We start from the raw sequence: 22,714 nt of genomic DNA, 5'->3' as shown, positions 1-22,714 counted from the left end.
CACCGAACGAAGAAAAAAAAACAACTAACCACCACCCTTACAACATGCACCACTCAAACAATAAATAGCACAGCAAAGCGGGCGTAACCCCTCAGCCCATGCATGGTGGAAACCAATTTTAAGATGGCTGCCGTGGCGGCCATATTGAAACTTGCAGCGCACCCATTTTCGAAAGGAACCTTCCTCGACTCAACCCCAACACACACTGCAAAAATGGAATTAATCGGACAAGCCGTTCTGCTTGAAATTGACGGAAACGAATTTCAAGATGGCTGCCATGGCGGCCATATTGAAAATCGCAGCACGCCAATGAACCTTCCTCTACTCAATCCCAACAAACACTGCAAACATGGATTTAATCGAACAAGCCGTTCTGCTCGAAATTGACGGAAACCAATTTCAAGATGGCTACCATGGCGGCCATATTGAAAATCGCAGCACGCCCATTTTCGAAAGGAACCTTCCTCTACCCAACCCCAAAACACACTGCAAAAATGAATTTAATCGGACAAGCCATTCTGCTCGAAATTGACGGAAACCAAAAGCTGAGGGACGCCCGGATGGCTGCCATAGTGAAAATCGCAGCGCGCCCATTTTCGAAAGGAACCTTCCTCTACCCAACCCCAACACACACTGCAAAAATGGATTTAATCGGACAAGCCGTTCTCCTTGAAATTGACGGAAACCAAAAGTTGACGCACGCCCTGACTCCCGCGACGACAATACCCCTTAGCATAATTTTGGATGAGGGGTGAAAACATTCATGCAAAACCACACCCACAAAAAAAAAAACACACACACACACACACACACACACACGCACACACGCACGCACGCACGCACGCACGCACGCACGCACACACGCACACACACACACACACACACACACACACACACACACACACACACACACACACACACACACACACACCTCCATTTCTCTTTCATGCTCAGTCACTACCCCTTTAGGCTGAAATGAAATGAACCACTACCCACAACCGACACCGTTCGACATGCCTCGATAAACTTTCTCCATATCCAAAGTGAGCCTTTCAAGGCAACCTGGGCAACTTTGTCACAGATCCTCCTTCTTTCTGTCCCACACACTCCAAGCCGAGCAAGAAATGCAGAAAAGGAATTGCCAATATACTCTACACCCCACCTCAAATGGCTGACAAGCAACTCGCCAACCCTTCTCCCAACACTCTGCCTCCAGCTCACTGTACTTTCCTCTCTTACACCTCCTCCATGTTCTCTTCCCAAGGTACAGACAATTCCCCTAAGATAACCTGTCTTGTTGCACCTGGCCAGATGACAATGTCAGGCCTATATATACATAATATATCAAAGATGACCTCTATATATAAATATACACAGTCACGTGAAAAAGTAAGTACACCCCATGTAAAGTTTTGACTTTTTCAACATATTTCAACATACAGCTATTTTATCTTCATTTCAACAATATTGATAGATAAAGGTGATATAATATAACAAATATCATGAAACATTTGCATTTTGTAGTCCATTGTATAATTTAAAGACATAAATGCAAATTTCACATGTGGAAAAAGTAAGTACACCCCTACATTTATCACTACTTCAAATACCTAAAATTAGAATCAGGTGCACCAGCTCAGGTGCAAATGATTAGAACATCGTTAGAGAGGAATTTGGAGGAACCTGTCTTATTTAAACCTCAGACATTTAGTTTGGTTTTCTCTTTGTTGTTGAAGTGTGCGTCGTCACCATGCCTAGATCAAAAGAGCTTTCCGAGGCCTTCAGAAAGAAGGTTATAGATGCCTACGAGTCTGGGAAGGGATTTAAAAAGATCTCCAAACAATTTGAAATCAATCATTCGACTGTCCGGAAGATCATCTACAAGTGGAGAAGATTCCAAACAACTGCCAACTTGTTCAGGCCAGGCCGCCCCAGCAAGTTCAGCCCGAGAGCAGACCGCAAGATGCTGAAAGAAGTCTCTAAGAACCCCAGAATGTCATCACGGGACCTACAGGTAGCTCTCGCCACTGCTGATGTCAAAGTACATGAGTCTACCATTAGAAAGAGGGTGCACAAATTTGATGTACATTGGAGGTGTGCCAGGAGGCACACCAGACTTTGCTGTCCAGAAAGAACATCAGGGCAAGACTATAGTTTGCCAATGAACACCTACGCAAAGACCAGCACTTCTGGAGCAATGTGCTCTGGACAGATGAGTCAAAGGTAGAGCTATCTGGCCACAGTACCAGAAGACATGTTTGGTGAAAACCAAAGACAGAATTTGACCACAAGAACCTGATACCAACTGTAAAGCATGGTGGTGGAAATATTATGGTTTGGGGCAGCTTTGCTGCATCAGGGCCGGGGCAGCTTTGCTGCATCAGGGCCTGGGCAGCTCACCATCATAGAATCCACTCTGAATTCTTCATTGTACCAGAGGGTGCTTGAGGATAATGCGAGGCCATCTGTCAGAAAGTTAAGCTCAACCGAAGGTGGACCTTGCAACATGACAATGACCCCAAACATACCAGTAAATCCACCAAGGAATGGCTGAAAAGAAAGAAATGTAGGGTTCTGGAATGGCCAAGTCAAAGCCCGGATCTAAATCCCATTGAGATGTTGTGGGGGAATTTGAAACGAGCTGTGCATGCAAGAAACCACTCAAACATCGCATAACTGAAAGAATTCTGCATGGAGGAGTGGGCAAAAATTTCTCCCAGTCAATGTCAGAGACTGGTAGAGAGTTATAAGAAATGCCTACTTAAGGTTGTTTCTCCCAAAGGAGGCAATACCACCTATTAAAACCAAGGGTGTACTTACTTTTTCCACATGCAAAATTTGCATTTATGTTTATTTAAATTATACAATGGACTACAAAATGTAAATGTTTCATGATATTTGTCATATTATATCGCCTTTATCTATCAATATTGTTGAAATGAAGATCAAATAGCTGTATGTTGAAATATGTTGAAAAAGTCAAAACTTTACATGGGGTGTACTTACTTTTTCACGTGACTGTATGTATGTATGTATGCATGTATGTATGTGTGTGTATGTGTATATATATATATATATATATATATATATATATATATATATATATATATATATATATATATATACATATATATATACATACACACATCAGCCCACACCACAAATTCATGACAATGCCCCTCCAAATCGCCATGTCAGAAAAAGTCAATGAGCTAAACTGCTCACTTGTCATCTGTAGACCAGCAGAACAGTCAGCACCACAATCCGCATCGATATCCAGGCTGGATGCACGTGCCACAGGGTCTTTACGGCGAGTTGGTGGACCGCCGGTATAACACCCGGACCGATCTCCCGACCCCGCGGCCTCGGCTCCAAACTCTCCTCCCGAGAGGTCCATCGTGAAAAGGTCGTAAAATTTGGGAGAAGCCGTAGCGAGGTAGATCTGGGCGTGTGAGGGAAGGGAGGAGGAGGAAGGGGTAAACATGCCTGGATGTTCAGGGGAATGTCAGGATCGTGTGTGATCATGAAGATAGAGCGAGGAATATCTACGAGTAGGAGAGAGTAGGTAAAAGGTACGGGAAGGTAGGGGTAGCAGCGAAAGGGCAAAAAGGTCGGGGATAAAAGGGTGGAACATAGTTGGTTTATCAGTCAAATGCTATGTTTAACTTCAAGGCACCATTCTGTAATACGTGACTTTCGAAATGACGTAATCTGACCTAGGTTCCTTGGTGCGCATGCGCAGAACCGCCAAGTGACGAAGTCCATTGGGGCGGCCTGGACATGTATCATATGTGCCAGATAAGGATTGCAGCATGGATCAGCTCACCAAGCTTTTAAAGAAGCCAAAAATATTTGGAAATGTACCTGCGAGAAAAGTGCGTGCCTTTGCACAACACAATTGGAGAACCTTCCGATCAACTCAACGAAAAAGTTCATATCTTGCAGTCCCGTACTGCAAAAACTTCTAACAATGTGTGCCCATGAAAGGCCAAAAGGTTCGTAAATGGGCGTGTTCTACCAAAACCTTCATGCTTCTTAACACCAAAAGGAGGTCATATCTGGAGCTGGTTGATGCACAGGGTAAGTTTAAAATGATATTTACTATAAATCATGTTTGGGAGTGGGAGTTGTGTGGACTGAGTGACATCGTAAATATATATTTTTTGGTTGGTTCTGGGCCAAAAGAGAAATTATACTAGATTTTTGCATCTATTGGTGAATGGATAAGCTTCCATTTGTGTGTGCTTGTGTGTGTGCATGTGAACACGTGTAAGTGATCCACTGCCACTGCTCAGTAATTGTTTCAACTGGAAATGGTACAAGCCAGACTCCCATCATCCACGGATATTTATCGTGTCCCTATATTTCCGAGTGTCCGTTTTGCATTCAGGAACAGAATAATTCTGGTTATCCATTTTTGAATTGCCATTCTTTCATCTAAATGCAGAAATTTATGTTTAAAAGATTATTTGAATCAGATTTAGTGCTGACAATGCAGGTTAAAAGTGGCTGGTGAGAAGAACCAAACCAGTGTAACACAAACAGCACATGCGCAAAAGGCCTCATTTAGCATTTATACATCATTTAGAAAGTTGCATATTGGTGGTTGAAGACTTTATGAAGCGACCGTCCAGTTATCGCCAATTTTAATTATTTATTGCTGTGCATTCGATCTTGCTCCCTGCAAAATCATTTCGTCCACAAAGTTATGATCCACAAAGTAATCTTTGCCCATAGGTAGCTAAATAATGTAGATTCACACAAAACAAAATGCCATCACAGAGACGTCACCTTGTGAGCATATATCCTTTCTCCATCCACTTCAAACACGACGTCGGCACACAGAGGGCTGGCTATAAGAGCTGCCGGACCACTCGTTCCTCTGCTGCATTCCCAGTCCGCCCTGAACCCCTTGGCCACACTGGTCATGCCGTCAAGCGAAACAGGTGGAGGTGGAGGGCGAGGAGGCAAGCACGGAGCCTGCAGTAACGGTCGCTGAACCTTCCGCAGGTGAGATTTCCAAAACTGCAGGTGGCGTCGAGCAATAAGTGCAGCCCGGATCGCATTGTCGAAGACGTCTTTTATTCCAAACTGTGCTACAACACTAGTCTCATAGTAGGGGATGCCAAGATCATGAGAAACTTCCCGGCCACGCTCAGGAGGCATTATATCAGCAGGCCTAACTGGTCTGGAGATTTGGGAAAAAGACAGCAAGGAAAAGAATTATATAATATTTTGCTACAATAAAAAGGAAAAAGAAAAGGTGAATTATTACAATGCAAGGTGAAAAGCAACAAATGCAGATATGACTTCATACCTTGTTTAAACATCATCAGTATTCCTAAGCACTTCGAGACTAGTTCCCTGGACCAAATGCTTATGCAGTGTTCACATAGCCCAACTCCGTACCACTAATCTGTGGTCCCAGACAGATAAACTCCAAAGTAGACATGCATCAACACGGACCACAGCTTTTGAAACAGATTTCCTCCGACTAACCCTTCTGTGTGAACACACCTCAAGCTTTAACGACATCAAAGTGACAAACCGTAAAATCCACCAAGTCGAGTGTGAAGACGTTATCTCACTGCATAGAAAAGGTGAAGCGCCTTAAGAAAAATCAGAATGCATTGCTTCAGGATAAGAAAGAAAATTTTCGATTCAAAAATGAAAGAATAATTATTATAAGACAAAATAATAATTATTTTAAGATAAACGACAATAATTCTAGTAGTAAAGACAATTTCCAAACAGGAAACAAGAGCCGTCTCCCTTGACATATCACGTGCCTGCGATACAGTCTGGCACCCCGCTCTGCTCACCAAACTCTCCTCCTATGGTATCCATGGAAATCTCCACGCATGGCTGGGTGACATCCTCTCTGGTCAGAGTCAATGTGTGGCCCTGAATGGATTTTTCTCATCTCCCCTTCCTGTTCAGGCTGGAGTTGCCCAAGGCAGTGTTCTGGGCCCTGTGCTTTTTCTGGTCTTCATCAATGATCTCTCCGACTCTCTGGAAAATCCTCTCTATCTCTTTGCTGATGACTCCACTCTCTGCCGTTCCATACATCATCCCTCAGATAGGCAGTCTGCAGCCTCCTCACTCTCTGCAGACCTGGACAAAATCAGACTGGTCAAACAATTGGAGCATGTCTTTCAATCCTGCCAAATCTCACACTCTCACGATGTCAATCCGAAAAGACCCACTGGACAACTCTCCCATCGACTTTCTCAACAATCCTCTCCAAGAAGTTCTGTCACTCAAGCTTTTGGGTCTCACTATCTGGCATGATTTTCCTGGGAAAACCAGATTTCCAAGCTGGCCTCCAAAGCCAGTCGCCGACTGGGCATCCTCAGTCTTGTGAAGTCCTTCCTTGGCACACCTGAGCTCCTCACCACAAACAAGGCTTTCATCCACAGCTCAATGGAATACTACTCTCCCCTCTGGGCTGGTGCCCCTGCCTCACACTGTTGAAACCAAAGCTTTCAGAATCATTGGAATCTCCCACGATGAAGCTAACTCTGAGGGCCTTTTACTCATTCACCGGAGGCAGGTAGGTGGTCTGTTTTCTACCGACTCCTCTCTGGCCTAGCTCCCTCCCCCAGCTTTATCTATTCTCAGTCTCCCAAATATTCCTACAGGTCACCCAAGATGGAGGAAATGTTGAGTTGTATCTTAGAGACGGCGTGAAGCTGGAAGGTGTGAAAACATTTTGCTACCTCGGAGACATGCTGAATGGAGAAGGTGGATCAGACTCGGCAACGGTTGCTCGAGTGAGATGTGCATGGAGGAAGTTTCGGGAACTGAGTGGCGTGCTGATGAGGAGGAGAGTGTCGCTGAAGCTGAAGGGAAAGGTGTATGCTGCATGTGTGAGAAGTGTTATGATTTATGGGAGCGAGACATGGGTAATGAACGTAGAGCAGCAACGAAGGCTGGAAAGGGTGGAAATGCGAATGGTTCGATGGATGTGTGGAGTATCGTTGAGAGAGAGGAAGACAAATGATGAATTGCAAAAGATGATGGGAATATTGCCTGTGATTGATGCTGTGAAGAGGAACAGGCTGAGATGGTTTGGTCATGTGTTGAGGAAGGATGAAAGTGACTGGTTGAGAAGAGTGATGGAAATTGATGTAGAAGGAAGTAGAGGACGGGGAAGACCGAGAAAGACTTGGCTAAAGATGGTGGAAGAAGAAATGCGGGCAAGGGGGTTAACAAGGAGAGATGCAGAAAATAGGGCAAAATGGAGAAGATTGTCATGGGGACCGCAAGGCTAACCCCCGCTCTAGCAGGGAAAATGGCCTTAAAATGCATGTTGTTGTTGTTGTTGTTGTCACCCAAGATCTGCCAGCAACCCTCTTCTGGTGAAACTGCCAAAATCAAGACTCTCTGCTCACCTTAACTCAATCATTCCTCTTTTCTCCCACCACTGGAACAAACTCCCTCACTCTCTTCAATCCAACTCCTCCCTCCAGGTCTTTAAAACAGCTGTTCACCACCATCTCTTATCTTCCCCCATCCAAAGCCTTGATCTTTTCTACCCCCGTTAATTCACCCCAGATCCACTTTTTTGAAATACCAACTTCTTTCCTGGAAGTCCTGGCAGTGTCCATGTGTTTTATACCTCTCCTACCCCACCCCCACCCCATGCCTCCTCCCCACAAGCCCTCTCCCTCCCACAAATCTCCCGATGTCCCTACTCTCAAATGTTGTACTTGTCTGCTTCCCTCTCTCTCCCCATCTTGTCTCCTGCTCCCATTATTATATGTTTGATGTTTGATTTTTTGTGATTAATGTTAGCTCTTACACGAGCCTCGATCTTGTATACAATATATATATATATATATATATATATATATATATATATATATATATATATATATATATATATATATAGATATATATATATATATATATATATATATATATATATACATATATATATATATACATACACACACACCTGTCCCTCCCACAAAAGTGAAGGTATGTGAAGATAATTATATTGGTGAACAGATGTCAAAGGAAAAACAAACATCAAACTAGAGCAATGCGACTGTCGCCAATATGCCTCTGCATAGTCCCACAATGGGTAGACGCCCTTGTTCACTGTCCTACAAATAAACAAGTTTGATTTAAACCCCTTCAGCTGGTTTTCATGTAACACAGTTTCACCAGACAGGACAGGTTTCACATCAATCGGTGAAGCTGTTTCGGAGAAGGGATATTTTTTAAATATCGGTTTTTAAGCTATTATGGCTGCCACACTACATGACATATGACCTTTATAAAATGTACACTCTGCATATGTATGGGTATGGGATCACATTTGTGAAGTTTCGTGTTGATCGGATAAGGTTCGTTTTTCTATCCAAGTTGGTTTCTAAACCACATGACCTACGATGTCATCATTTTCAAACTATATGCAACAATGGCGTTTGATTATATTTGTAAAAATCTGTATCAACAGGGTAAGCAGTTTCAGATATAATTACTTACTATTTTCCTTCAATCCAAAATGGGTGCCAAAGCATGTGACCTATGATGTCATAAATTTTATATTTCAATACAACTGGGTCATAGATCATGTGCATGCAATTTCAGATTTTTAGGATAAGGGTTTTGATTAAAACATTTTTGGCTGGTATAGCACTTCACCTATGAGACAAACCACCTTTAGAGGCCATTTTTCCCCACAGAGCAGGGATTGGCCGTTTTCAGGCACCATGGTCCCTTTTTGAAGCAATGTTTTATGGCCGGATGCCCTTCCTGCCGCCAACCCTGTTAATCGCCTCTTGCGACACACAGGGAATCACCAGTGAACTGGTACTCAATTTGCCGACCTCAGAAGGATGACAGGCTGAGTCAACCCTCCTGTTGTTAATTCAGCAGTCGACCGGGATTCGAACCCAGGATCTTAGGATCCCAAGCCTGCACCCGAACCGCTAAGCCAACACCAGGCTTCAAAATTTCAATACCACTTCACCTATGATGTCATCATTATCATGCTTTTGTTCCCCATTGGGAGTACTTGACAATGTGTCAAGTTTCAAATTTTTCCATTCAGCGGTTCCCGAGAAATGATTTTTTAATTATTTGAGTTCAATCAAAGATGGCTGCCATACCACGTGACCTATGACGTCACAATCAAAAACATTCTGCATCGGTGTCACGCCTACCCTGAATGTTTTGTCTCAATTGGATATGCGGTTGCTGAGGAAAACTAGGTGTAGCCCGTATGGACGGATGGACAACCCGAAAACAATGCCTCTGGCCACCTTCTCCAACATAATGCTTTCAGGCGGAGGCACAAATATGAAAACTTTTGTATACTGAATCGAGGCTCGTGAAAGAGCTAACATTTACTTCACAAACAAATCAACCAGACAAACAAAATATATAAAAAGAGGGAGCGGAAAACAAGATGGGGAGAGAAGGGGAAGCACACAAACACAACATTTGAGAGCAGGGAGAAGTGTGGAAGGGAGAGAGCTTGGGGGGAGGAGGCGTGGGAAGGGGGGGGGGGGGAGGGAGAAGTATAAAACACAAGGACACCAAGGACTTCCAGGACAGAAGTTGGTATTTCAAAAAAGTGGAATTGGGGTGAAATTAGCAGGGGTAGAAAAGATCAAGGTTTTGGATGGGGGAAGATAAGAGATGGTGGTGAACAGCTGTTTTAAAGACCTGGAGGGTGGAGTGGGATTGAAGAGAGTGAGGGAGTTTGTTCGAGAGGCGGGAGAAAAGAGGAATGAAGGAGTGAAGGTGAGCAGAGAGTCTTGATTTTGGCAGTTAGACCATAAGAGGGTTGCAGGCATATCTTGTGCGACCTGTAGGAATATTTGCGGGACAGAGCCCAGAGAGAGCTGGGGGGGGGGGGGGCAAGGCCAGAGAGGAGTCGGTAGAAGACGGAAAGACCACCAACCTGCCTGCGGTGAGTGAGTGAGAGGCCCTTGGAGTTAGCTTCATCGCGGGAGATTCCAATGATTCTGAATGCTTTGGTTTCAACAGCGTGAAGACGAGCTAGGTGTGAGGCAGGAGCACCAGCCCAGAGGGGAGAGCAGTATTCCATTGAGCTGCGGATGAAAGCCTTGTATGTGGTGAGGAGCTCAGGTGTGCCAAGGAAGGACTTCGCACGACGGAGGATGCCCAGTCGGCGACTGGCTTTGGAGGCCAGATTTGAAATGTGGTTTTCCCAGGAAAGATCATGGCAGATAGTGAGACCTAAAAGCTTGAGTGACAGAACTTCTTGGAGAGGATTATTCAGAAAGTGGATGGGAGGGTTGTCCAGTCGGTCTTTCGGAGAGACATCATAAGAGTGTGAGATTTGTCATGATTGAAAGACATGTTCCACTTGTTTGCCCAGTCTGTGATTTTGTCCAGGTCTGCAGAGAGTGAGGAGGCTGCAGACTGCCGATCTGAGGGATGAAGAATGGAGCGACAGAGTAGAGTCATAGAAGAAGAAAATAATAAAAAATAAAAGAAGTCCTAAAATTAAAACAAAATGATTTGGGGGGGGGGGGGCGGGGGCAAGGGGGTGCATTCCACACAGGAGATTTGTATTTGTGTGCCTCCACCTCTGTTTCTCCAGAACTTCGCAATGTGATGTTTACTTATAAACCGAGTTGGAGTACAAGCTATCAAGGAATTCATTTATTGCACAGAACTTCAATTATTGCAATGTACAGTCACGTGAAAAAGTAAGTACACCCCATGTAAAGTTTTGAATTTTTCAACATATTTCAACATACAGCTATTTGACCTTCATTTTATCAATATTTACAGATAAAGGTGATATAATATAACAAATATCATGAAACATTTACATTTTGTAGTCCATTGTATAATTTAAATAAACATAAATGCAAATATCGCATGTGGAAAAAGTAAGTACACACCTACATTTATCACTACTTCAAATACCTAAAATTAGAATCAGGTGACCAGCTCAGGTGCAAATGATTAGAACATTGTTAGAGAGGATCTTGGAGGAACCTGTCTTATTTAGACCTCAGACATTTCGTTTGGTTTGCTCTTTGTTGTTGAAGTGTGCGGCGTCACCATGCCTAGATCAAAAGAGCTTTCTGAGGCCTTCAGAAAGAAGGTTACAGATGCCTACGAGTCTGGGAAGGGATTTAAAAAGATCTCCAAACAATTTGAAATCAATCATTCGACTGTCCGGAATATCCTCTTCAAGTGGAGAAGATTCCAAACAACTGCCAACTTGTTCAGGCCAGGCCGCCCCAGCAAGTTCAGCCCGAGAGCAGACTGCAAGATGCTGAAAGAGGTCTCTAAGAACCCCAGAATGTCATCACGGGACCTATAGGTAGCTCTTGCCACTGTTGATGTCAAAGTGCACGAGTCTACCATTAGAAAGAAGCTGCACAAATTTGATCTACATGGGAGGTGTGCCAGGAGGAAACCTTTGCTGTCCAGAAAGAACATCAGGGCAAGACTAAAGTTTGCCAATGAACACCTCGGCAAAGACCAGCACTTCTGGAACAATGTGCTCTGGACAGATGAGTCAAAGGTAGAGCTATTTGGCCACAGTACCAGAAGACATGTTTGGCAAAAACCAAAGAAAGCATTTGACCACAAGAACCTGATACCAACTGTAAAGCATGGTGGTGGAAATATTATGGTTTGGGGCAGCTTTGCTGCATCAGGGCCTGGGCAGCTCACCATCATGGAATCCACTATGAATTCTTCATTGTACCAGAGGGTGCTTGAGGATAATGTGAGGCCATCTGTTGGAAAGTTGAAGCTCAAGCGAAGGTGGACCTTGCAACATGACAATGACCCTAAACATACCAGTAAATCCACCAAGGAACGGCTGAAAAGAAAGAAATGGAGGGTTTTGGAATGGCCAAGTCAAAGCCCGGATCTAAATCCCATCGAGATGTTGTGGGGGGATTTGAAGCGAGCTGTGCATGCAAGAAACCCCTCAAACATCGCACAGCTGAAAGAATTCTGCATGGAGGAGTGGGCAAAAATTTCTCCCAGTCGATGTCAGAGACTGGTAGACAGTTATAAGAAACGCCTACTTGAGGATGTTTCTGCCAAAGGGGGCGCAAACCCTCTTAGTCGTCTCTTACGACACGCAGGGATACGGTGTACCTATTCTGACCAGGGTACACACTGGGAAACGTTTAAAACATGGAAATACCACCTATTAGAGCCAAGGGTGTACTTACTTTTTCCACATGCGAAATTTGCATTTATGTTTATTTAAATTATACAATGGACTACAAAATGTAAATGTTTCATGATATTTGTTATATTATATCACCTTTATCTGTCAATATTGTTGAAATGAAGATCAAATAGCTGTATGTTGAAATATGTTGAAAAAGTCAAAACTTTACATGGGGTGTACTTACTTTTTCACGTGACTGTGTTCTGAAAAGCTGTTTAACTCTAAGTTATTCTTTGTTAACCTCATACAGTAGACCTTTTTTTTTTTTCTTTGTTCCCAGCAAAAAATTATTTACGTTATCTTTCCTTCTCATATCTCGTGTATACCCACTTGAACAAATGTACATGAGACTAGTCAGTAGCCTCAGTTTGGTTAAATTGTTTACACATAGAACAAAAGCATTCGATGTGGAATGGGAAAGGAGATTTTAATAATTTCCTTGTATATTTATTATGCATGTTAAAATGAAATGTATAATCAGGAAAAGGTTGGAATGCTGCGGAAGCAGAAAGAGGGTGGGAAACTGGAGAAAATGAAGCGTGCAACTTATTAACTTCAATTGCTGTCGTGATACAATTTACGATTATTGATGAAATTGTGATATAATTTACAATTATTGATGAAATTGTGATATAATTTACAATTATTGATGAAATTGTGATATAATTTACAATTATTGATGAAATTGTGATATAATTTACAATTATTGATGAAATTGTGATATAATTTACAATTATTGATGAAATCGTGATATAATTTACAATTATTGATGAAATCATGACATAATTTACAATTATTGATGAAATCGTGACATAATTTACAATTATTGATGAAATCGTGACATAATTTACAATTATTGATGAAATCGTGACATAATTTACAATTATTGATGAAATCGTGACATAATTTACAATTATTGATGAAATCGTGACATAATTTACAATTATTGATGAAATCGTGATATAATTTACAATTATTGATGAAATCGTGATATAATTTACAATTATTGATGAAATCGTGATATAATTTACAATTATTGGTGAAGTTTAAATAATCGAAGTGAAATGACATTTAAATAATCAAAGTCATTTTACCAGGTCGGGATGTGCACGGGAGGGGAGGGGGGTGCCGGGGGGGCAGGTCGATGTCGAATAAAGTTGTACTTCCTACATTGACAAGACTGCTACTTGCTACTTGGACATGGTGTGCTCTGTGCTGTCTCGAGAATGGACCCTCCCTTTAACCTTGGTGGAGAACAGTATGTGACCCCGGTGGTCATGATCTCTGGTGCACCGCACATGGAGTGTACATGTACACGGTATAAGAACGTCATCATTGACTGAACAGCACGTGCGTATGACTGAAAATCATTTACCATTTATTTTAAACCCAGATTTAACTCGATGCTTATTTTCCAAACATTGTTAACAAGTTATTATAAGCTCAAGTCACATGCAAGTCACAAGTCTCCAGCCAGCACGTCCCAAGTCCAAGTCCAAGTCCAAGTCTCAAGTCAATTTGGTCAAGACCGAGTCAAGTCGCAAGTCACAACATTTTGCTAGAGTCTCCAACCAATGCTTCAAAATCAGTAATGTTAATCTCTCTATGTCATTACGACAATTAATGATATCCATGATCCCCTCGGAATAATACTACAATGGTGTGCACAACAATTCACCCCAACGTGCCCAAATGTAACACTGAATATTGTCAACAAACACTTATTACAACCATTATTCAGGACAACCCCGGTGAGCATGTGACTCAATACACCATCAGACTCCTCCAAAAGTCTTTGATTTTTATAAAGCCAAAAAATTAAAAGATTTATCTGCACAGGCCAGCACACTACACCCCATCAAGAGGTCGATGATAATAACCTATCTTTTTACATTGCAATTGCATTAATCAGGGTTCAAAATAAGCGGTGGCCCAGGTGCCAAATGCCACCAAAAACAAAACTTGGTCCGAGGTGGCCCATGTGGCCACTTGTGTCAAAATCTTCGATATATCTTCTTCGTCGACATATTCAGTCTAGGCCTGGGTGATAATGGAAAAACCTATACAACACGATAATGGACCTCATTATCACGATTATAGTGATAACATAAATAATGTAATTGGCACCTTGAGAACCATGTAGCATACAATAACAATCCACATACGAACTAACGGAATAGCCATAGAGATACGTGTTTTCATATTCCATATTTCATAATTTTGTTGCAATTTGTTTAAAGTCAAACCCCATTTTGCCTGGACGAAATGGCTTTGCTCCATTTCCCCGAGTGACTGGATGAGCACTTTGCAAAGTGGTTGATACAGAATGTCTGGCTTGGCAAGCGATAACGAGTTACTTTCTAACAAAGCACACCGACCAAGCTGCGTGCTCACGAAACACATCGACCAAGCTGCGTGCTCACGAAACACATCGACCAAGCTGCGTGCCAACGAAATACACCGACCAAGCTGCGTGCTAATGGAACACACCGACCACGCAGCTTAGTCGGTGTGTTCCGTGAGCATGCAGCTTGGTCAGTGTGTTCCGTTGGCACGCAGCTTGGTCGGTGTGTTCCGTTGGCACGCAGCTTGGTCGGTGTGTTCCGTTGGCACGCAGCTTGGTCGGTGTGTTCCGTTGGCACGCAGCTTGGTCGGTGTGTTCCGTTGGCACGCAGCTTGGTCGGTGTGTTCCGTTGGCACGCAGCTTGGTCGGTGTGTTCCGTTGGCACGCAGCTTGGTCGGTGTGTTCCGTTGGCACGCGGCTTGGTCGGTGTGTTCCGTTGGCACGCAGCTTGGTCGGTGTGTTCCGTTGGCACGCAGCTTGGTCGGTGTGTTCCGTTGGCACGCAGCTTGGTCGGTGTGTTCCGTTGGCACGCAGCTTGGTCAGTGTGTTCCGTTGCCATGCAGCTTGGTCGGTGTGTTTCGTTGCCATGCAGCTTAGTCGGTGTGTTTCGTTGCCATGCAGCTTGGTCAGTGTGTTTCGTTTGCACGCAGCTTGGTTTCTTGTTTGTTTGTCCGGGCGATATCTCAGCCATCCTTTGAGCTAGGAAGCTGAAATTTCGGCACAATAGTGAGCAAGTCCTTTGTCAAAAATGGTATTTTTTGTTACAATTAATTGATGAGTTATTTCATTATTAGCGATTAATTAAGTACTTATATATTTCCTTTCTCTTCTGGGCATTATCTCTGGCACCTCGAGCTCGCAAGCTGATATTTGGACATGCCAATGACCAAGTGATTTGGCTGCAAAGGCTATTTTTGATTTATTGATTAATCAATTAATTAATCGATTAATTATTTGATAAATGACTTTTTTTTTTTTTTTTTTATTAGATTCTGATGAAATGGTGGTGGTTTATGGATTATATTAGCCAATTGATTAACTATTTAATTTTTTAATGATTATTATTTATTTCTTTTCATTATTAATCATTTATTTATTTTCTCTCATTTGGCCAATATTTCAGGCACCTTTTGAGCTAGGAAGCTAATATTTGGACATGACAGTGACCAGGTGATGTGGCCATAAAGGATATTTTTGATTTATTGATTAATCATTTCATTGATTAATTAGTTATTGATTAATCAATTAATTATTTAATTTTTTATTAATGACTTATTTAATTAAATTTCTAAAAGATACATCTTCGGATGAAGCACTAGTGGTTTAGTTATGCTATTAGCCAATTGATTATGAAAATATTTTGTGATAATATTTTATTGATTTTAATTATGCAATTAATCAATCAATTATTGTACACCTCTCCCTCCCAATGCACTCTCTGTGAGTTGCACTGCGGTATATTTAATTATTTGGCATGGGGGCGGTGTACTTTGAATGTATCTTTACTTGTTAACTTTACTCTTTACTTTACTTGAATGTATCTTTGAATGTATCCGATATGCCGGACTTCCGGTCCCTCGGGCGACGAGGCTTGCTTCGAGCTCTCCACGGCATCGAAGTTTGAGTGTTTTCCCATTCGTGTCTTTGTCGGGTTTCCGCTGGTTGTTTTGTTGTGGTGTGTGTTGTTGTGTGTTTCTGTTTAGTTTTGGTTTTGTGGTTGTTGCAGATTTGTGTGTGATTGGTCGTTTTTTTTTATTTGCGCGTTGTGCGCGGCCTGGTCTTTCCGGGCTCCCTTCCCCCCGTCGGTGTTTTGTGAGTGGAAGTTCTTTCCTTCATAGTATTTGCTCGTTTCTTTGATTTTCTTTTCTCCCCCCTGCCTCTCGCGAACATCTTACCCTTTGTCCGGCGTTTTTAAAAACAGGACAAACGGATAGACAAAGAATTCGATATTGATTCTTTCTCTCCTCCCGGACACGTGCTTGTTCGCTCTCCTCCGCGTCTCGACTTGTGCCCCGCCCCCTTTATCTCGTTTTTCTTCCGCCTCTGCTCCTTCTTTCTCAAATCCACGTTCTCGCTTGGAGACTTTTCCCAGATTGTTTTTCATGGTTTTCATGGTTCTGTTTGGATATTGTTGGAATATGTTTAAACCGTAGCCGTGATGCTGACACCGCTCCCCTCCCCCCCTCCCCCCCCCCCCCAGAATTTCCATGTTTTAAACGTTTCCCAGTGTGTACCCTGGTCAGAATAGGTACACCGTATCCCTGCGTGTCGTAAGAGACGACTAAGAGGGTTTACGTCAGGAAGGGCATCCGGCCATAAAAACATTGCCTCAAAAAGTGAACCATGACAATTACAACTACATATGGGCAGGGTGCAGCCCGAAGTGGAGATCGGTTTCTGAGGTTTGGGACATGGAATGTAGGGACAATGACAGGGAGATTAGGAGAAGTGGTGGAAGTATTGGTCAGAAGAAGAGTGGACATATGTTGTGTGCAAGAGACGAGATGGAAGGGAAGTGGTGTGAGAATGGTGAAGGGTAGGCAGGGACAGAAATACAAGTTTGTGTGGCAAGGGTGCCCGGAGGGCGTGAATGGTGTTGGTGTCCTGTTTTCTGAGGAGTTTGTAGACAGTGTGGTGAGTGTGACTAGAGTGAGTGATAGGTTGATGATGGTGAAAATGATGATTGGAAAGCTCTTGGTGAACGTCATCTCGGGATATGCTCCGCAGGTTGGTCGAAGCAATGAAGAGAAGGATAAGTTCTGGTGTGCGATAGAGAAGCTGATGGAAAACGTGAAAGATGAGGAAGTTGTTGTGCTGGGAGGAGACCTGAATGGACATGTGGGAAGGAGTATGGATGGTTTTGAGGGAGTTCATGGGGGTTACAGATATGGTGTGAGAAATGGAGAAGGTGAAAGGATTTTGGAGTTTGCTGATGGAGCTGATTTGTTGATTTGTAATACTCAGTTCCAGAAAGAGGATAATAAGCTTGTTACATACACGTCAGGTGGGTCGACGACAACCGTTGACTACCTGATGGTGCGTAGGCGAGATAGGGGGCACCTCCGGGACACAAAGGTGATCCCGGGGGAGGAGGCTGTTTCACAGCACCACTTGGTTGTCTGCGACGTAAGGGTGAAAGGTGCGAGGAGAGCTCGGCGGCTGAAGTACCAACCGAGAATGAAGATGTGGAGGTTGAAAGAGGTGACAGTAAGGCAGGCATTAAAAGAGAGGCTGAGTAGGGTAGAGGATGATGTGGTTGAGCTTGAAAGTGGTTGGATGTCAATGAAAGCTAGTCTGTTGGGAGCCGTTGGTGAGGTATGTGGATGGACAAAAGGACCACCGAGGCACTCGGAAACATGGTGGTGGGATGATGAAGTTGGAAAGAGGATTGATGAGAAGAGGAAGAGGTTCAAGGAGTGGCAGAAGGCGAAGGGGACGGGAGCAGAAACAGCAGAGCATGAAAGTTATAAGGCAGCCAAGAAGGCTGCAAAGAAAGAGGTAGCAAAGGCGCAGGAGGCATGTAGGAAAATGTTCGGAGAACGCTTGGATTCGGAAGAGGGTCAGAAAGCAGTATTCAGGATTGCAAAGCACATAGCGAAAGAGAGGTGTGATGTGATGGGGGTGAGTTGCTTGAAGGATGAAGTGGGACAAATCTTTGTCGACCCAGATGGAATTAAAGGAAGATGGAAAAGATATATGGAAATGCTGTTGAATACAGAGAATGAATGGGATGGCAACATAGAGAGTAACCCAGTTTTAGGACCGGCAGAGAAGATAACTGAGAAGGAAGTTGAGGAAGCGATAAAAGCAATGAAGAGTGGAAAAGCGGGAGGGCCGACGGGAGTTGTGGGAGATATGTTGAAGGCAGCAGGAAGTTGGGGTGTAAAGAGAATGACAGAGATCTGTAATCTGGTGGTGAAAGCAGGCCGCATTCCAGTGGATTGGGAACTGAGTACCCTCGTCCCTCTATACAAGGGGAAAGGTGACCCTCTGGAGTGTGGCTCGTACCGAGCGATAAAGTTATTGGAGCATGGAATGAAGGTATTGGAAAGGGTGTTGGAGAGGAGGATAAGGAAGAAAGTGAAGATCGACAAAATGCAGTTTGGATTTATGCCAGGAAGAGGAACGACAGACGCACTTTTCATTGTGAGGCAGTTGCAGGAGAAGTACATTGAAAAGAGGAAGAAGTTGTTTTTTGGGTTTGTTGATCTGGAGAAAGCATTCGATAGGGTTCCACGCAAAGTATTGACATGGGCATTGAGGAAGTTAGGAGTGGAGGAATGGTTGATCAGAGTAGTGATGGCAATGTACAAAAGAGCGCGCACAGCTGTAAGGACGAAGGACGGGAACAGTGGTGAGTTTGAGGTGAAGGTGGGAGTGCATCAAGGGTCGGTACTAAGTCCACTACTATTTGTAGCTGTGATGGAGGTGCTGGCTCAGAACGTAAAGGAGGGTTTACCGTGGGAGTTGTTGTATGCAGATGATCTGGTGTTGATTGTGGAAACTATGGATGGACTGAAGGAAAAGATGAACAAGTGGAAGGAATGTATGGAGACAAAAGGTCTGAAGGTGAATATCGGAAAGACGAAGGTGATGGCAAGTGGTAAAGCATGTGGTGAGGTGGAAAGAACTGGGAAGTGGCCGTGTGCTGTGTGCAGGAAGGGTGTCGGAGTGAACTCCATTCAATGTACAATGTGCACTGAGTGGGTTCATCAAAAATGTAGTGGTCTGAGAGGGTCATTTACCAGTGTGGCAGCTACATTCAAATGTAAGGTGTGCACAGAGGTTGCTGCAGATGGAGGAAATGTTGAGTTGGATCTTGGAGACGGCGTGAAGCTGGAAGGTGTGAAAACATTTTGCTACCTCGGAGACATGCTGAATGGAGAAGGTGGATCAGACTCGGCAACGGTTGCTCGAGTGAGATGTGCATGGAAGAAGTTTCGGGAACTGAGTGGCGTGCTGATGAGGAGGAGAGTGTCGCTGAAGCTGAAGGGAAAGGTGTATGCTGCATGTGTGAGAAGTGTTATGATTTATGGGAGCGAGACATGGGTAATGAACATAGAGCAGCAACGAAGGCTGGAAAGGGTGGAAATGCGAATGGTTCAATGGATGTGCGGAGTATCGTTGAGAGAGAGGAAGACAAATGATGAATTGTGAAAGATGATGGGAATATTGCCTGTGATTGATACTGTGAAGAGGAACAGGTTGAGATGGTTTGGTCATGTGTTGAGGAAAGACGAAAGTGACTGGTTGAGAAGAGTGATGGAAATTAATGTAGAAGGAAGTAGAGGACGGGGAAGACCGAGAAAGACTTGGCTAAAGATGGTGGAAGAAGAAATGCGGGCAAGGGGGTTAACAAGGAGAGATGCAGAAAATAGGGCAAAATGGAGAAGATTGCCATGGGGACCGCAAGGCTAACCCCCGCTCTAGCAGGGAAAATGGCCTTTAAATGCATGTTGTTGTTGTTGTTGTTGTTGTTGTTGTTGTTGTTTACTTGTTAACGTTTCTTTTTCGCTTGAGCAACATCGGGTACTCCAGCTATAAACACTGATATACTTTACTCGGGGTACAAATAGAAATACAACTTTGGTTGGGTGGTAACATAGCTATGTGGCCGCAGCCTCATGCGGGGGTGTGGGGGACCGGGAGAGGAGCGTAAATTCTCTATGTAAATGTGTACCGTGTAGCGCCACCTGGTGATGGTGGCAGAGCGTATGACAATTTCCTTTTTTTACCTGGGCAACACTGAGGTTAAAGAACTCTTTGCATGGCTAAATTTTTTCTCCTTCTCATCCCCCCTACCCCAAAACAGAGGGGCCTGTCAAAGCCACACTCCCCCCACCCCCAAAAAGAAAGATGTATATGTAGTACATCCTTCCCCCCCCCCCCCCCTCTCTCCTCCTCACCTCTCCCCCCACTCTCCTCCTCACCTCTCCCCCCACTCTCCTCCTCACCTCTCCCCCCACTCTCCTCCTCACCTCTCCCCCCACTCTCCTCCTCACCTCTCCCCCCACTCTCCTCCTCACCTCTCCCCCCACTCTCCTCCTCACCTCTCCCCCCACTCTCCTCCTCACCTCTCCCCCCACTCTCCTCCTCACCTCTCCCCCCACTCTCCTCCTCACCTCTCCCCCCACTCTCCTCCTCACCTCTCCCCCCACTCTCCTCCTCACCTCTCCCCCCACTCTCCTCCTCACCTCTCCCCCCACTCTCCTCCTCACCTCTCCCCCCACTCTCCTCCTCACCTCTCCCCCCACTCTCCTCCTCACCTCTCCCCCCACTCTCCTCCTCACCTCTCCCTCCCACTCTGCTCCTCACCTCTCCCTCCCACTCTGCTCCTCACCTCTCCCCCCACTCTCCTCCTCACCTCTCCCCCCACTCTCCTCCCACTCTCCCCCCACTCTCCTCCTCACTTCTCCACCCACTCTCCTCCTCACCTCTCCCGCCACTCTCCTCCTCACCTCTCCCGCCACTCTCCTCCTCACCTCTCCCCCCACTCTCCTCCTCACCTCTCCCCCCACTCTCCTCCTCACCTCTCCCGCCACTCTCCTCCTCACCTCTCCCGCAACTCTCCTCCTCACCTCTCCCCCCCACTCTCTTCCTCACCTCTCCTTACCTCTCCTCCTTCCCCCCCCCCTCCTACCTCCCCCCTCTACCTCCCCCCCTCCCTCTTACACCTCCCCCCTCCTACCTCGCCTTCCCCTCCACCCCCGGCAACGCCGGGTACTCCTGAGTACACAGATAAAGAAAAATGTTGGACATCATTGATACAATGATTTGACTCAAACATTACAAGAAACTGTTGAGAAATACAAAATTGGATGCCACTTTTAGACACACCAGCATTAGGAAAGCTCACTTGGCAAGAGGCCGACGTGCACGGTTCACAGCCTCCAAGTCAGCGTAGCGGAGATCAATTTGGCAGCCCACAAGTACAACAGGTGCACGAGGACAAAAGTGCTTGATCTCCGGAAGCCACATTGTCTTGACGTGGAACAACGAATTGGGGTTTGCAATCGAGAAGCACAAAACCACCACATCCGACCTAAGGAACAGAGATTACAATTGTACGAGAGTTATCACCAACCCCAATTTCACGTTTGATTAAAAATATTAGATATGACCAAGAGCTTTTCGACAAGATCAATAAAAAAACTCAAAGCACCCAAAAACGAAAAAAATAGAAAATAAAAAATAAAATAAAAAATACACAAGACCACAAAATGTCACAATAATAATGATGGACCGTGAGCTGACATCAAAACATCCCTATAAACACAGTTTTATTGCACACTTCAATCGATATGTTGGCAGTGGCAACGCTATCGGTGAAGATGAATAATCCTTGCTCGTCCACCAGACGAGATAGTGTGAGTTCTCACGGGTGCACACATATTAATGTGTGGTATTAATAAAATGCTGCACTTTACTGTCCGCTTTACAGAGCACTGAAGCCAGCGATGCAGTTTCTTGGAAAGGGTTGCACTGGGTGGTTTGCCTTCCCAGCATTGTTTGTCCGTGCTACATCCTTACAAATGCTGAGTGTCAAGCAAGGAAGCAGCGCGTACCATTTTGTCTGCGTGCGTGCGTGTCTGTGTGCGTGTGTGCGTACACGCGTCCTCCGACATAAAATATGTTTACAAGATTCTCCATGAGCCTTAGATCAGCTGTTACAAATAAATAAAAGACCCAAGCACATTGCTCTGCAAATGATGGAGACAACTGGTTTCTTAATACAAATATCAACTTGTTACACTATCACTGCAATCTCAACTGCATTGTTTTTAATCAGCGAGCAAAGTATTTAGAACGCAGAAGTGTTGCCAAATATTAAGTCCAACGAGAGATGGAATCCAATTAAATGCCATTTGAGCAATGAAACTCCGAGAACATTGTTTGGAAAGATGTTGAGTGTACTGTTTGGTGATTATAGGTGCGATAAAACACATTATTTTGCATCGTTCTGCATGATTGTCCCCTTCTCTATGTAGAGAAGATTATCTCCTCATGATTATCCCTTACATGATTCTGTCCGACTTCTCTATGTAGAGCTTTCCCTTTGGTCTGATCGAGTTGGCAATGTCAATCCATTCTCGAGATGGACTATTAGCGGATCCCAACTTCTCTCTGCCTGATCAAAATCTCCAATGTTATTGTTTAGCTTGTCGCAATTCCCTTTGACC

At 44.3% G+C, this 22,714-nt stretch overlaps 1 protein-coding gene across 1 annotated transcript in view; it reads right to left on the bottom strand.

Annotated features, from left to right (window-relative positions):
* The window catches only part of LOC137420693 (rho-related BTB domain-containing protein 2-like), a 149,300-nt gene that overhangs the window by 92,493 nt on the left and 34,093 nt on the right, over positions 1 to 22,714 (bottom strand). Inside the window, 3 exon segments of the mRNA XM_068105972.2 lie at positions 3,226 to 3,442; positions 4,792 to 5,188; positions 21,391 to 21,576. Of these exon segments, the coding sequence (XP_067962073.2) occupies positions 3,226 to 3,442; positions 4,792 to 5,188; positions 21,391 to 21,576 (800 nt within the window).

Source organism: Myxine glutinosa, chromosome 2, assembly GCF_964187855.1.
Source record: "Myxine glutinosa chromosome 2, kmMyxGlut1.1, whole genome shotgun sequence".
In the NCBI taxonomy this organism is placed as follows: domain Eukaryota; kingdom Metazoa; phylum Chordata; class Myxini; order Myxiniformes; family Myxinidae; genus Myxine; species Myxine glutinosa.
Note: the sequence above shows the minus strand (reverse complement) of the source record. Positions and strands in the feature narration are given on the sequence as shown.